Genomic DNA, 17,634 nt, shown 5'->3' on the forward strand with positions numbered 1-17,634 from the left:
CATTCATTTTGGAGGGATACCTTGATTAACCTAAATTATAGAGGGGGGGGGCTTTGGTTCTGCCTCAATGTGATGTCAGACTTTGTTGACTCCTCATGGGAAGTGTTACCCTCTCTGAGGAGTGGATAGGGGGCATGGGGAAAAGGTGGAGGAAGGGAGGGAGTGGGACTGGCATAGGTATGTAAAATGAGAAAAGATCGTTTAAAAATAAATTAATTAATAAAAATAAATTGGAAAGAAGTCAAGGTATATTTATTTTCAGATGATACGGTTCTACATGTTAAAGACCTTAAAGATGCCACCAGAAACCCCCTACTGCTGATAAATACATTCAGCAAAGTAGCAAGACATAAAATTAACATATAAAAATTGGTAGTCTTCCTATATACAAATGACAAACATACTGAGAAAGAATTCAGAGAAAATAGTACTTCTCACAATTGCCTCAAAAAAAAAAAACAGCTTGGAGCAAATCAACTAAAGAAATGAAATCTTGTACAATGAAAACGTTAAGACACTGAAAAGAAAAACTTTTCAGAACACCAGAAGATGCAAATGTTCCCCACATTCATAGATTGGCAGAAAATTGTGCAAACAGTCATCCTGTCAAAAAGCAAGCTTGGTGCGGGGTGGGGTACGGGGTAGGGGTGAGGCTGGAGAGATGGCTCAGAGGTTAAGAGCACTGGCTGCTCTTCCAGAGGTCCTGAGTTCAATTCCCAGCAACCACATGGTGGCTCACAACCATCTATAATACTGCCTGAAGCCCTCTTCTGGCCTGCAGGCATACATGCAGACAGCACTTGTCCCTAAAAAAAAATATAAATAATTTTTTAAAAAAATACAAGCTACTGATTCAACACAATCCTCATCCAAATTCCAATACAATTCTTCACAAAAATTGAAAAAACAATCTTAAATTTCATAAGGAAACAAAAGTCCCAGGATAGCCAAAAAGTCCTGAATAACAACAGCAAAACTGCTAGAGATATTACCATCCCAGATTTCAAATCATGTTGCAGAGCTATAGCAATGAAAACAGCATGGTACTGACATGAAAAACAGATTTGTTGATCAACAGAATACAATTTTGGACTCATAAACGAACCTGAGTTCTGGCAAAGAATCCAATAGTACTCAGAAAAGCCAGCAGTCCAACTAGATGTACATGTAGAAGAATGAAATTTGATTTTCATCTTTCACCCTGAACAAAAAGTCAACTCCAAATGGACCTACAACCTTAACATAAGACCTGATACCTTGACACTGACAGAGTAGATAGTAGGGAGTATGTTTGAACTCTCTGGTATAGGAAAGGACTTTGTGAACAAGACCATGATAGCATAGGCATTAAGACCAAAAATTAATAAGTGGGACCTCATGAAACTAAACTTTTTGAACAGCAAAGGATACAATCAAGTGAAGAGGCAGCCTACAGAATGGGAAGAAATCTTATCAGAGTTATATCTGTGGCAGTTTGATTGAGAATGTCCTATATTTACACATGTTTGACTATTCCCCAACTGGTAAATTGTTGGGAAAGATTAGGAGGTGTGGCTTTGTTAGGGGAGGTATATCATGGGGGTGGGCTTTGAGGTTTCAACAGATTTCATGCCATGCCTAGTGCATTCTCAGCCTCCTGCTTGCAGTTTTAGATGTGGCCTCCCAGCTGTTCCTTGATGCTCCACCATCAAGGACACTAACCCCAATTAAACCTTCTCTTTGTAATTTGCATTGGTTATGGTGTTTTATCACAGCAATAGAAAAGTAATTAACACAGCATCTAACAGAGGGTTATTATTTAGAACATATAAAAACAAAAAATTAAACATGAAAACAAACTCAATTAAAAGATGAAATGTAAATGGCTAAAAACTTTAAAATGTTAAACATCTTTAGCCATTAGACAAATGCAAATTAAAACTGCTCTTCCAATGGAGAGATGGCTCAAGGATTAAGAGTACTGGCTATTCTTCCAGAGGATCTGGGTTCGATTTCCCAGTACCCACATGGCAGCTCACAACCATCTGTTTCAGGGGATCCAACGCACTCTTCTGACTTCTGTAGGCACCATGTACACACACATGGTGAATAGACATACACGCAGGCAAAACACTCATCCACATCACACTAAAGAAATATTTAAAATAAAAACAAAACAAAACTTAGGCCAGGTGGCAGTGGTGCATGCCTTTAATTCCAGCATTTGGCAGAGACAAGTAAATCTCTGTGAGTTCGAGGCCAGCCTGGTCTAAGTTCTTATAACATCGAGGGCTACATAAGGAAATCCTGTCTCAATGAACAAAGAAACAAAAAATCACAAATGCTGGTGTAGATGTGGGGAAAAGTGGCACTTATTCAATGCTGTTAGGAATGTAAACTGGTAAAGCCATCATAGTCCCTAAGTGATAAAAAAAAAGAGCCTTATAACTATGGCTCTGGGCTTAGGTAGTAAATGAGATGACCAAAAGGCAAGAAAGATAGTCTCGTTGTAAAGTACTTGCTATGCAAGCAAGTGAACTTGAGTTCAACTCCTTGCTACAAAAAGCTAGCCAGACATGTGTCTGTAAATCCTGGAGAGGCAATGACACAAAGACCTTTGGGTCTTGTTGATCAACCCAATCTAGTCAAAGTCTTTACCTACATGTTCATTGAGAGACCTTGTCTCAAAACCTCAATAGGGAAACAATAATAAAAACAATGAGAAAAGAACATATACAAATCAATAAGAAAAAATTGAAAAGAAAAATAGTTGAAAAAAATAGATTGTTTATAGAAAATGAACAAATAGGGTCAGCATATATATAAAACAAAGAATCAAACAGAAACACTACTTTAACAACAGAATTAAAATGGTTTTGATAATATCCACAGCTGATAAGACTGTATAGAAAAGGGCATTTCTCATACACTATTTATAAGCTGATCCTTTTGAAGCACAGTTTGACCCTATCAATATATATCTCATATACAATCTTTAATCCAACAAGTTTTACTATCTTAGACGACATTTATTGGTAAATGGACATAAAAGATTATTGTAAGGATTTTGTATGCAATAAAAATCCTTAAGAACTTAAAATGTCAATCAAATAAGGACTTGATTAAACAAACATATAATGCTAAAGAATAGTTTGCAGCAAGCAAGCCTCTATGAATTAATGAACTGTACTGATGAAATTATGTACTGATGAATTAATGAAATGTACTGATGTTGAAAGATAGCCAAACTGGGGCTGGAGAGATGGTTTAGTGGTTAAGAGCATTGGCTGCTCTTCCAGAGAAACCAAGTTCAATCCCCAGCACCCACAAGGCAGCTCACAGCTATCTGTAACTCCTGTATGATGCCCTCATACAGACATACCTGCAGGCAAAACACCAATGTACATAAAAATAAAAAAAGAAAGGTAGCCAAACTGTAGAGCTACACACATTAAACAAATACTCTGTCTACATATATCTACATGTAAGTTATATGAACAAAACAAAAGGAAACTGGACTCAGAAGAGTATCAGGCCTAAGGAATTTTGTTTTGCTCTAGTATTTTAGTCTCAAAGAAAATTAATTATATCTATATAAATTCTATATAATTTTTAAAATAATAAAAGAAAAATCCGTACTATTGTTATCTACATTATATAAACCAGTGCTTTATTTACTACACTACTCCAAAAAAATCATCCTTTTAATGACTCATCATTTTAGGACTTGTTTCTTAAATATGCAAAGTTTAAAGAAGGCCATTTTAGTTTTCCATCAATACTTGAAGGGAACTGATTCCAGAATGTCCTCCCTCACCAACCCAAACCCATGTGTGTTTAAGTTCCTTATATAAAATGGTATGGTATTCGCATATGCTCTATATGCCCTTCATCGTGTATACTTCCAATATAAATAATTATACAAGTTAGAAGAAAATAGAAAGAAATGCATCTGTACATGTTCAGTATAGATGTAATTTTTCCATGTATTTTTGATTTGTAGATAAAACCATGGATGTGAAATGCTTAGCTATAGAGAATTGATGGTATATACCGTCACAAAAAAAACGAACTGTTGCCGGGCATGGTGGCGCACGCCTTTAATCCCAGCACTCGGGAGGCAGAGGCAGGTGGATCTCTGTGAGTTCGAGGCCAGCCTGGTCTACAAAGGGAGTTCCAGGACAGGCTCCAAAGCTACAGAGAAACCCTGTCTCGAAAAACCAAAAAAAAAAAAAAACGAACTGTTTAACATAGAACATTAACAATACAGATGGTGACAGTCAAATAAGGAAGAGAGGAAAAGAGTTAACTAGAGTGAAAGATGAATAGTACCAAACCAGATGACAGCTAAATATAAGAGAACTATTGCACACTAGGCCCTTAGTGACTTAATCATGGGACTTTCCATGATTAAGTCACTAAGGGCCTAGTGTGCAAAGTAAGTATAATTTCTAATTCTTACAACAACCTAATCCCCATTTTAGACAAGAAAACATGTCTCAGAAAAAGGTCACATCTAACTTAAGGTAAGCTCTGTGTTCACTACAGGCTGTCTTCTCTTAGAGTTAGGACTGGGACTGGGCTAAAGGGAACTCTTTCAATCTAGCCCCATATGCTAACACATTCTTACTATACTCAGCATCCTTGAAGCATGCTCCCAAGCTGTCTTGCTCATCGAGACTGGCATTCTCTTCCTCCTCGCTTTCGTTTCTCCAGTATGCTGGCCTCTTGATGGGCCGCTTCCCTGGGGTACGCTGGGAAGCGGGACTGTTAGATGCAGTGCCCAGCCCACTGCTGGAGCTCCCACTGCTTCGGTCTTGCCCCCCGGTCCACCAAGCCTGCAGGCTGGAGGTAGCTGGTGAGGATGATGAGGACTGCAGGTTGGCCATACACAACATGCCCTGGATGGCCTCTTGAGTGCTGGGGGAGGCTGGGGCCTCACTGTAAAGGACAGAGGAGAAACACTGGGGAAGTTATTCTAGTCAGAAGAAACTGGTTGTAAGAACACTCAGGGAGGAAGAACCACTACGGCAATTAAGGTGTTACAAAGGCAAGAACCATCCATGGTTAAGAATGAAGATAATATTAAAAACTATTTTCATGAAAAGCTAGTTTTGTTTCAAGTCTCCCTGAAGACAAGCAATGAAGGTAGATAAAATCTATTTTTCATATATGCTACATTATTTCCTTTTTTATTAACAATTCTTTCTATGACTCTCCCTGGCCCATTTTCAATGTACTTAAAGTTGATTTTTCTTCAAATCTACATATCCTGTCACTGCCAGATCTGAAGATTACCAGGATAGTTTTTGCATCCATATTATTCTTTCAGCTAAATGCCCATGTTAATTGTCTGTTTACTTGGTTCGGTAAGTTGCGCATGGTGGTATATCCCTGTAATACCAGAACTCACTTGGAGGGAGGAAGGCAGAAGGACTAGGAGTTCCAGACCAGCCTAAGCTAAATAAAGAGACCCTGTCTCAAAAACCCAAAACAAACAAAAGTGCTCAATAAGTGCCCTAGCCATTTGGGTGGTACTCTTTGATAGTCTGGAAAATGGAGATTACTCACGTGAGGGCAGCATAGTCAGGTCCCCCCACCTGCCTGCTGGCCTTAAGTAGATCAAGAATTCCACCAGCTCCACTCCCATTCCCAAGCTTGCTGTCAACCCCTTCCACCATGTCCTCATCTGTTGTATAGTCCTCCTGTTAAGGAAAGAGCATACTGCTTCAATTGTACAGGGCAGATCTGGTAAGTTTCCAATACAAGGTTGACAGTGTAACGTCTAATATCCTAAATGAACACCATTTATTATGCAGAACATTTTTCCTTTTATTTTAATCTTTACAGCATCTTTGTAAAAGCACTTTACTCTTATTTGACAGGTGAGCAATGTAGGGATCAATGAAGTAAAACAATCTGTGAAAGAACATATCATAAACTTCATGGGCAGAGGCAGGCGGATCTCTGTGAGTTCGAGACCAGCCTGGTCTACAAGAGCTAGTTCCAGGACAGGCTCCAAAACCACAGAGAAACCCTGTCTCGCAAAAAAAAACAAAAAACAAAAAAAACAAAAAAACCCTTCAAATCAGATAGATACTCTCCTTGTTAAGTGATACTTAACTACTTTTTTCTTTATTAAAAATTTTTTAAAAATTTAAATAGATTATAATCCTCCATTTATTGGCTGGTCACAATAGAGTTCAATTTAATTTATTGTAGTACTGGATTTGAACCCAGTGTTTTACACATGCTAAGCAAGTGCTCTACAGTGAAGAATATCCCCAGCCTGCATGCAATCTTTTATTTTGCAAATATTTCAGAAATTAAATGTATAATTATCTTTGTACCTTGACTAGATACACGACATGTTCCTACCTCAATGTCAAACTCAACTTCTCCAGGTTCACGAATACGGTTGGGGTCAGAGCAAGGCTTTGCTCGGGGCAACTTCCGGGGAAATTCTAAAACACAATGCAATATATTAGTAGGAGGCTAAGATTATGATGTCTGAGCCAAACACTCAAATGAAAGAATAATGTAATTTTTGTCAGGTATGGTGGCATACGCCTTTAATCCCAGCACTTGGAAGACAAGAAGCAGGAAGATCTCTGACTTCAAGACCAGCGTGATCGACAGGAAGTTCCAGGATAGCCAGGGCTAAACAGAGAAACCCTGTCTCAAAAAAAAAACCACCCAAAACAAAGAAAACCCCATAAATAAATTAATAGATGGGTGTAAATTAATAATGGGTGGTTTTTGAAGTAATAACCACCAACAAACAATTCAGAGAGATGAGGCACATTAGAGCCTGGTAAATCAGAAAGCCAACAAGCTCAAACCAAAAACAAATGTGACATGGCAGGCAGGGCAGGAAAGAAATAGAACAGAAACATACTTGATCTTATGATCAGGCTCGCCTTTTCCTTTCCCAGTCTCTCGTCAATCTGCAGCTCATCATCTGAATCCAAGTTAAATTCACCTCCCATGACTTGTCCTGCTACCAGCCTTGCACTGTCTACCTTCTTCGCAATTTTGGCTCTCCGAGACTTGGATATGCTCTTTACTCTCTTGGTACTACAAAAACAAAGAAATGAACATAAAATGAGTCATGTCAGATATTATCATGGTAGGGCTAAAAGTATGGATCAATGGTAGAATGCATGCTTAACATATGCAAATCTCTGGCCTCAGTCCCTACTCATGGCTCCCCAAAAGGCAAAATTTCCCTAAGTGTTTATACAGTATAATCATCAAAATCTACCATTTATTTTTGTAAAAAAAAAGACATATATGAGTACTGTATTTACATAATTTCTACTGTATGGTAGAGATTCCCACCCTCCCCAGTTCCGCCCATGTACCCCTACTCCCTGTCAAATTCATAACCTCTTCTTGTCACTTATGTGTTTCAATAACATATATATATATATGGATATATGTGTGTGTGTGTGTTGTGTGTACATATACATGTAAATATAACCTACTGAGTTCATTTAGTGCTGTTTGTATGTTTATATATTTTGGGCTGAACAGATGTGACTGGATAACCTATTAGGTGTCTTATTCCTGGAGAAGATTGACTCTCCCTTGCCTGTAGCTCTTCACCTAGGCATGAGATTTTATGAGATTGCCACTGTTCATGTTGGTATGACAACTGCGGTGGCCACTGTGCATGTCTTGTTTAGAGGATCGTATTAAGAATAAATTCTCAAAAATTATTAGCCAGGCAGTGGCAGTGCATGTCTTTAATCCTAGCACTCTGGAGGCAGAGGCAGGTGAATCACTGCAAGTTCAAGGTCAACCTGGTCTACAGAATGAGTTCCAGGACAGCCAAAGCTATATACAAAGAGAAATCCTGTCTCAAAATACTAAAAAAAATTTATAAATATAAATGATCAACTGTTCTTAGAACCAACAAATACATTGTGTATGTACATGATACTGTCAAAGAATAAATGATTTTTAAAAACTTGACATGTAAAGGAAGGACCTAAAATAGAAAACATCTCTTAAAAAACACTGAAGGACTTAAACTACTCAGTTTCAAAACTTATGATAAATTGAGGCACTATAAGATCGGCATAAGAATAGACATATACACTGGCACGCAGTTGCACACCTTTAATCCTAATACCATAAACGCAAAGGCAGGCAGATCTCTGTGAGTTTGAGGCCTGCTTGGTCTATGTAACAAGATCCAGGGCATCCAGAGTTATAAAGTAAGACATTGTCTGCTGGGCAGTGGTGGCACATGCCTTTAAACCCAGCACTTGAGAGGCTGAGGCAGATCTCTGTGAGTTCAAGGACAGCCTGGATTACAAAGCAAGTTCCAGGACAGCCAGGGCTACACAGTGAAACCTTGACTCAAAAAATAAATAAATAAAAACAAAAACAAGAAATAAAACAACAACAACAATAAAAAATGTCAAGGTAAACATAGTGGCACAAGACTGTAATTTCAGCACTTAGTGACTGAGGGCAGGAGGAAGAGTGCAAGACCAGCCTAAGCTACATAGCAAGATCCTGTCTCAAAATAAAAGGAAACAAAGAAAAGAAGAAGAGAGTAATATCAAAGATTAAAAACTATTTGCAAATCATTTATCTAGTAAAGATTTGTACCCAAAACATTTAAAGAACTCTTAGATTCAGTAATTAAAGTAATTTCAAAGCAATCAAAAGATCCAAATACATTTTTCTCCAAAGATAAGATACAAATGACCACAATGAGACACACAAAAATATATTTTAATCACTAGGTAAACCATACTGAGTCAGATATGGTGGGACATACCTATCATCCCAGTACTCCAGAAGCTAAGGCAGGAGGATAATGAATTTGAGGTTAGCCTAGGCTACAAAGAAAGACTCTATGTCCAAAAAATCTTCTGATTAGTTTTGATAACATGGATACATCTGTAGCAGGAAATTATGCCATGTGAAACAAGCCATACAGAAAAAAATGTATGATCTGACTTTTATATGGAATCTTAAAAAAAACCCAGAAATTTCTATTAGAGTACAGTGATGGTTATGAAGGATAAAGTGAGTTGGGAGAGATATTGGTTAAGAGGTATAAGGCTGCAAAACTACATAGAAAGAGTATGTTCTAGAGGTGTTATTGAATATTTAATGAACAATACTGCCCTGCACACTTGAATCTTTCTAATTCTATAAATAAATGTGTTAATTATTTTGAGGTTAGTAATCATTTCACAATATAGGTGTATTATAAAACATTACATTGTACCCATTCACTATAAAATATTTGGGGATTAAGGATGTAGCTCAGTGGTACAGTACTTTGTTTAGTATGCATGAAGCTCTGGGTTTCACCCCAACAGCCAAAAACAAAACAAAACAAAACAAAACATTCCCACAACCTTTATTTAAAAACAATATACAGGACTGGACAAGTGGCTCAGCAGTTAAGAGCAGCTGCTATTCTTGTAGAGGACCTGAGTTTGAATAGCAGCACCCATGCCAGGTAACTCATAACTCTAGCTCCTAGGGATCAGATGCCCTCTTCTGGGTCCACAGATACCTGCACATATACAGACACATGCACAAGAAAAATATAAAAAGAAATGTACAATGAACCTAGCATGGTAGTACACTTCTGTACTCCTAGGATCTGGGAGGTGGAGGTAGAAGAATTAGGAGCTCAAGGCCAGTTTCAGCTATAGCATGACTTTGGGGCCTGCATGAAAACAAAGAGATTCTGTCTCAAAAATATTTTAAAATGACAGAAACAACGACCAAACCACACATAACTAGAAAACAATGAAGTGCATGCATCATCAAACAAACCACATCTCTTATCTCTAAAACCAAGTCTCAAGTGATTCATACAAAATACACGGGAGAGCCAGGTAGTGTTTAATACCACAGGTGTAGGCAGATGTCTGAGTTCAAGGCCAGCCAGCCTGGTCTACAGAGCAAGTTCTAAGACGGTCAAGGCTACACAGAGAAACCCTGTCTCGAAAAACCAAAAGCCAACCAAAGAAAGAAACAAAAAATAAACAAAATCCACAGGAGATAGAACTTTATGATTGCTGGTCTAAAATGTAAAATGACACACACATACACTTCAGTATAATTTTCAGCCATTTCTTGAATCCAAAATACACATCCACATAAAGACTTGTACATGGGACTGGGGAAATTATTCAGTAGGGATTCAGATTCCCAGAACCTGTGTAAACACCAAGAGGACCTGTAATGGCCAACCTGTAATTCCCAGATGCAGGGAACATAGACAGGGAAATTTCCAGAGCAAGCTGGCTAGCCAGAAGCTGAAAAGGAGAGCTTCCAGTTAAATAAGAGATCTTACCTCAGTACAAAATGTGAAGAGTCACTGAAGAAGCTATCTGATATTGTTAAGCTTCCACATATGAATGTGCACAAACATGCACATGTACACATAAAACACACACATATGCAAAACCAAAACTTTTTAACATAAATGTCCAAAGCATTATTATTCATCATTGCTTCTAGCTCAAAGTAGAAGCAATCCAAATGATTATAAAATAGTGAATAAACAAAATGTGTTATATCCAGAAAAAGGAATATTCAACAAATGAACCAAGTAATAATGGTTCTTTGCTGTATTATAAATAAATCTCACTAAGTGAAAGAAGTCAGAATATGATTTCATTTATATGAAATGTCCAAAAAAAGGAAATCCATAGAGATAAATGTATTAGTAGTGATTAAAGATAGTTTTAGCCTAGGATAAGAAGGATAAGAAATATTCTAAAATTGAACTATAATGATAACTGAATTAGTCTGTAAACTTACTAAAATCCACTTAATTACATACTTGAGCAAGTTAATTTATAGCATACAAACTACTAATAAGTATTATCTTTAAGAGTTCTTTTTATAGAAGCTCAGAAACTGGAAAGAATAAAAAGGAAATAAAGAAGAGATCAATCAATAGACATAATGTTATTATTGTCTCCTCTTTTTTTAAAAAATATTTATTTATTTATTATGTATACAATGTTCTGTCTGTGTATATGCCTGCAGACCAGAAGAGGGCACCAAACCTCACTACAGATGGTTGTGAGTCACCATGTGGTTGCTGGGAATTGAACTCAGGACCTTTGGAAGCGCAGGCAATGCTCTTAACCGCTGAGCCATCTCTCCAGCCCTATTGTCTCCTCAAATGAGTAACTTTTGGTATTCTGTGGTATAACAGGAGGAATATAATTAACAATAATGCCTTATATATCTCAAAGTAGTACAGAATGTGCTCAAAAATTTTAGAACATTGCCAAGTTAGTCACTACCCAATATTACATTGTACCTCATAAATATATACAAATACTCTATGTTAATAAAAATACACAGATACATGCAAGGCATGGTGGCACACTGCTTTAATCCCAGCAATTGGGAGGCAGAGGCAGGTAGATCTCTGTGAGTTCAAGGCCAGCCCAGTCTACACAGGGAGTCCTAGGCCAGCAGGATGATGAGAATCTGTGTGTGAGTATGTGTGTGTGTCTGTCTTTCTGTCTCTCTGTAACATATGTGTATATGCATATATATTTATACAAATAATATATGCAAGACATATGCAAAGGGAATGGAAAACACATAAGTAATTTAGATTATCCTGTTAACACATGGTAAATGATTTTAAAAAGCAAAAGGGAATGTTTCTAGTAAATCAGAACATTCATATATTTAGCAAATAGCTATTTGGCCAAAATGTCTCTCAGTGAATTAGTTCTTATTAGATTGACCTACTTTCTAGCTCATAGAGTTAATGTTAATAGAGAGTCTGTCACACAGCAAAGACCCAATAATGACAAATAGTATAATTAAACTCTCTGGTTCACAGTTTTCACATGTATAACATGGAAGCAATAAACTTACATTGAGAACTATAAGGATTAAATAAAATAATGTATATAAACAGCTAAGATAGTCTGACACATAGCAGCTACTCAATAATATCTATTTATCATCTAATCTTCTGGTTTTTAATCATGAAAAATTTAAACACATACAATTTAAATATATAATAACCCCCACATATCTGTCATACTGCTGAATTTTAAGATTTCTGATGTACAGCCAATCTTATTTCATCTACACATTACTGCAATATATTCAATTTGGAAAAGATATACTTTATTCACAAATATTTCAATGGTCTCTCAGTCCATTTAATAACACCTTCTGGCAGCTGCAGCAGGTTAACGGAAATAGCACAGGTATAAGACTAGGGAGGGCACAGAGATCTCTTATACTGTATCCTCCTAGTCATTATAATTGATCATGTAAGACTCAACAATTGTCCTCCTCAGGAGACCTGCCAGCTCTGAAAACAGGCAGAGTTCAACATTCTCTTCAATATTACTCTTTAACTAATGTATTATCACATTATGGGCAGCTCTGCTGCTTTAAGATTCTACTCTTTTCTCTTATTTTCTAGTCTAGTAGACCCATGCTCCATTCTTTTTAATCCTTTAATATATGGGCTCTATTCTAAAGAAACGCTATAATTTATTTAACCTATGCTGTTGAACATCTAAATAATTTCAGGCACATATTACAAGGATACAGGATGCACTGAACATTTCTTCTTATACATAGGTACAAAGAATCTCCATAAACTGAATTCTTATGCATTAAATTATAAAAGCGTATTTTATAAAGTATGTTCTTGAGCTAGCACAATGGCACAGCAAGTAAAGGTCCTAGGTACACAAAGGATGACAAAGTGGGTTTGATTACCTAAACTCACATCAAAAGGAAAGAAAGGATTCCCAAAAAGTTGTCCTTTGACCATCGCACCCATGTCATGGTATCCCTGTATGCACTGCCCTTGACCCCTACCCCTCCATACACAAATAGTGAATAAAAATTAACCAAAAAGCCCCTATGTTCTTTTGTTTGTTTTTCAAGACAGGGAGGGTTTCTCTGTGTAACAGTCCTAGCTATCCCGGAACTAGCTCTTGTGGACTGGCCTCAAACTCAGAGATCCACCTGCCTCTGCCTCCCAAGTACGGAGATTAAAGGCATGTACCATCACCAGCTGGCTTAGCCCCTATGTTCTGTTGTTATTTATTTTTATTTTATGTATATTAATGTTTGGTCTGCAGGTATGTATGTGGATCACACATGAGCCTGGTCCCCACGGAGATCAGAAGAGGATATCAGATTCCCTGGAATGGGAATTATGGATGATTGTCAACTACCATGTGGGTACTGGAAATAGAACTGGGGTTCTCTGTAAGAGTAATAAGTATGACCGTCTCTGTGGCGCCAGAGGGACTGATCTATTGGGAGCTCACCAAGGCCAGCTGGACTGGAACTGAAAAAGCATGGGATAAAACCGGACTCTCTGAACAATGAGGACTGATGAGAAGCCAAAGACAATGGCATTGGGGTTTGATCCTACTTCATGTTCTGGCTTTGTGGGAGCCTAGCAAGTTTGGATGCTCACCTTCCTAGACCTAGATGGAGGGGGGAGGACCTTGGACTTTCCACCTGACTGCTCTTAGGTCTGGAGAGGGAGGGGGAAAGGAGTGGGGGGAGGGGGAGTGGAGTGGGAGTAAGGGGAGGGAAATGGGAGGAGGCAGAAATTCTTTTTTCCAAGAAAAAAATAAGAATAAAATGTGGCTCTTTAAGAACAAAAAAAAAAGAGTAATAAGTGTGCTCTTAACAGCTGAGCCATCTCTCCAACCCAAAACCCTGTGCTCTTAACCTGTATACTCACTACCACTAATTATTTTTATTAGTAGTTCTACCATAGTAATTTGCTAAAATTAGACCTCTCGCCCATCCACCATAACTCCTAAACAAAGTAAATATCTATTAACAGTTGGATATTAGTCTAAATACTGTTCTTCCCTCACCCATGTCCCAACCTCCACGTCTACATGTTAATTTTCACTGGCAAGCTCAGTTATCTCTGTGTTTCCTTTTCCCATCTTACCTGCCATTGGCCATCAACAGGGCCAGTGGGTTCTCACTGCCATCAAGGTCCATGTCTGGTGAGTCATCTGATTCATTCAAGCAGGTACCCGTGATGTTGAACTGTAGAAGGAGGAGGCTCAGTTGTCACCAGTCTGAGACTCCCAGGTAAATCAAGATGGCCAGTTCCCTCTGGTTTTACTGCAAAACTGTCAAAAACCCTCTGAACCAAGGCCTTCTGATATGCCTGTCCCCAACCCCCACCTCCAACAATTACAGGAGTAGGAGGTTGAGAATATATAGTTTGCTTGGGGAAAACATATTAGCTTGTGAAACATATACCCTAAAAAAAGAAGAGGGTACCATTATTAGATACCCACAGAGGGCAACATAATATTAAGACAAAGTGAAACCCTGAAGGAAGAGATAAGGACCTGTTCAAGATTCTAACTCTATAAATAACATTCTCAGATCTCATTTCCCATCTCAATATACCAAGATTCAACTCAAGTGTCATGTACCTGGAAAAGAGCTCCTGAGCCTTACCTAGATAGAATCAACCCCCTTCTGTGTCTCAAAATCCCATATATACCCTTGCTTGTGGCATCCACACTTTATTTCATTCATTTGTTTTTATGCCTTATTAGCCTATTAGCCTTTTAAGTTCCATCCACAGCACCTATCACAGTGCCCAGCACAGAAAATGTCTCAATAAATACCTGTTAAGTGAGTGGAACTGGTAGCCAAACACCAGGGACCCTAACAGATGAAAACAGAACAGGATAGCCTGCTCTTTTGAAATACTGCTCTTCCAAGGGACCCAAAAGGGTTGGGCTGAACCCATGGGTCAGCACCCACCTTTGCTTTCTGGGAAGAGCCTGTCTTCAGTGCCTGATGACTGTATGGGTCCATGAGATTATAGCTCAACTGGCCAGCAGGCCCCAAGGCTGAACTCTCCTTGCCCTTTCGCTCTGCCTTCTTGAAGATATTCTTGGACTTCAGGCCTTTCTTCTTTGAACCACTTTTGGAAGGCAGTGACAGCCTGGACATGGATACTGAAGTGGAATGGGCTGGCCTGGTTAAGGGAATGGAGCCGGCTGGGAAGATCCTCTGCAGCCCAAAGATATTGCTCGTCTTCCCAACGTTCTGTTGGAAGATGTCCTACAAGAGTATTAGTACACGAGGGGGTTAGAGCTTACTCAAGGGTTCTCTCTATGGTAAGAGCAGAGGTCTGTTCCCAGCACTAATGGTACTGCCATAACTGAAGTGGCTTATGCAGGTGCTCCACATATGCACACCCCTGGTTTCTATACTGTGAGTCATCATAAATTTATTGGGTGGCATTTCTTTACCCAGCCATTGACAAGTAAAGAGAAGACGAGCAAAGAAAAAGCCCAGCATTACTGTCAAAACTGGAGGGAAAAGACTCCAAGATTAGCTGACACAAAATAAAAAATAATCAAGTACTTATCTGTGTGGTTCAAACTCTATGGACTATAGGGCTTTTGAAGAAAAATCTTAGTTTCAATTTTGGTACCAGCTATCCCTGTGACCTTGGGAAAGTTATCTGATCGAACAAGCTCTAGAGCTTGTTTGCTTAGCTATATAATTAAATGTCAATACTGAAAAGATGTTCTGTGGTTTCTTTGAGTATCCTGGGAGAAATCTTGGGGACTGGTGGTATGTGGAAGGCAGATGAGAGGAACAAGGGGAGCTCTAGGTCTATGACTTTTATCCTATTCAAAGCAACTATGCTTTGATTTATTATATAAATTGGCTTCCATACAAAATCTTATTTGGACAAAAAAAGGATTCCATTATTTTAAAATGTTAGAAAACTAATGAACAAGTTATGTTGGATCCCATGAGTTTTGTTCTAGCCAGCCCAATGTTCTGCATGTACAAAATTGGGTTAAGAACTGGAAACAATATAGTCCTTTGACTGACTCCTGAAAGGTTTTAGAAGGTGAAATGGAGAAAAATGAGGTAGGATGTAGATACTGTAGACTATGGTGTAGATAGTACAACATGCTACAAGTAGTGAGGCCAGAAGTGCAACTTCTAGCAGCAAACCACCCTGTAGCATGAATACACATACATGCACAATAAAAGAAAAACAAGAAGAGAAGGGGAAAGGAAGAAGGGAGGGAAAGACAGACACACAGACATCTCTTAGGCACTAAATACAATTGTACAGATCCTAACACAACTTCAACATCCTCAAGTCCAATTTTCCTCTGGTGCCTCTGCTACTTCACCAGCCCACACTGAGTTTTCTCTTTGCTACAAAGTCTATTAATAACAATGACTCATATTTATTGAGTAATTACTCTGCCAGGCACTGTGCGAGGAGCTCTATATTACCTCTCAATTCTACCAAAGATCTGAAAGGTTGATAGAGTTATTCCTTACTTTAGAGATCAGAAAACCGAGACTCTGAAAGGCTCTTAAGTGAAAGAACAGGAATCAGAACCCAAGCTTATCTGAGTTTCTTACTACTCTGTTTCCTGCCTCATGGTATATGCCACCTGTTGAAACATTCCTTTTTAATCATTTTCAACCTGAGGTTGTCATTTTGTAGAATTCAGAGACAGAAACAAAGTACTAAAAGGAACAACTACAACTATGGTTCACCATTAGAAATTATGTGACAACTGCATGTCAAGCACTATATGTTCAATTCACATTACCTTATTTACCTTCTTAACAACCTTAAGTAGCTATCATTATTCTCATTTTAGAGATAAGGCAACTGAATTTCAGAGAGATTAACTGCATCTGTGAGTTTGTGGACAGGCACTACATCATTCATGTATCCCAGGAAACTAGCCCAGAGTGTGGCATGCACAAGATTATTTAAATGAACGACTAAACAAATAAATAAGGCCCTTGATAAGAGTCTTCCCATTCTTTCCCTGGGCTTTACACCAACTACAAAGTCCTGACCTGCTACTTGAGTCTCCAGCCCTTCCCAAATGCCTTCCTTCCTCCCAAGCTTCTTACTTCAACCAAGCGGATCTCCCTAGCCAGATCTTTAATGAGCTGTACAGTCCGCACTGTCTCCGGGATTTCATCCTCATGGTCTGGTAGAGCCTGTCAAATAAGAAGCATGAGACAACTGATTTCTTGTAAACATGCTAAGGGCATGCAATGAAGAAAGGACAGTCTTTTCAATAACCGATAGGAAACCAATTAGATACTGGACATCTATAGGCAAAACAAAAACAAAACTTTAATACATTTCTTGAAATAAACACAGAGAATTACACACCTAAATTTAGAACTTAAAAATATAAACCCTATATAACCAATGAGAAATTTTTTTGTGAACTTTTGTTAATCAACTAATTCTTCAGACACAAAAAAACATTAACTATAAAATATCAATAAAATGGACTTATAAAAGACAAAAACCTGTCTGAAAAAAACCTCTTTTATTTTGGGACAAACTAAAGACTGAAAGAAAACTTTTGTAGAACATATATCTGAGCATAGAGGTATACGCCTATAATTCCAGTGTTTAGGAGGTTGAGGCAGGAGGATTCCAAGTTTGAAGCCATGTTGGACTATATAGTGAAAATATGTCTAAAAGAAAGAAAACCCACACATATCTGGTAAAAGACGGCATCAAGAAGTGTCAAGAATTAAGATATAAACTTAGCCCACACCTCTCAAGAAGACAAGGACATTAGGGAGATCAACTGGGACAAACCAACTTGGGAG

At 38.2% G+C, this 17,634-nt stretch overlaps 1 protein-coding gene across 6 annotated transcripts in view; it reads right to left on the reverse strand.

The window, feature by feature from the left end:
- Window positions 1-17,634, reverse strand: part of Phf8 (PHD finger protein 8) — a 98,419-nt gene that overhangs the window by 37,800 nt on the left and 42,985 nt on the right. For 3 of the 6 annotated variants that reach the window (XM_075958868.1, XM_075958867.1, XM_075958869.1), the window contains exons 12-18: window positions 16,915-17,004; window positions 14,770-15,072; window positions 13,934-14,034; window positions 6,878-7,056; window positions 6,358-6,443; window positions 5,551-5,684; window positions 4,610-4,920 (exon numbers count right to left, since the gene is read on the reverse strand). In XM_075958868.1, coding sequence (XP_075814983.1) covers window positions 4,610-4,920; window positions 5,551-5,684; window positions 6,358-6,443; window positions 6,878-7,056; window positions 13,934-14,034; window positions 14,770-15,072; window positions 16,915-17,004 — 1,204 coding nt within the window. The remainder of the gene's footprint in view (window positions 1-4,609; window positions 4,921-5,550; window positions 5,685-6,357; window positions 6,444-6,877; window positions 7,057-13,933; window positions 14,035-14,769; window positions 15,073-16,914; window positions 17,005-17,634) is intronic. The other 3 variants (XM_075958872.1, XM_075958870.1, XM_075958871.1) reach the window with 1 other exon arrangement.

The sequence above is a fragment of the Microtus pennsylvanicus genome, chromosome X, assembly GCF_037038515.1.
Source record: "Microtus pennsylvanicus isolate mMicPen1 chromosome X, mMicPen1.hap1, whole genome shotgun sequence".
In the NCBI taxonomy this organism is placed as follows: Eukaryota; Metazoa; Chordata; class Mammalia; order Rodentia; family Cricetidae; genus Microtus; species Microtus pennsylvanicus.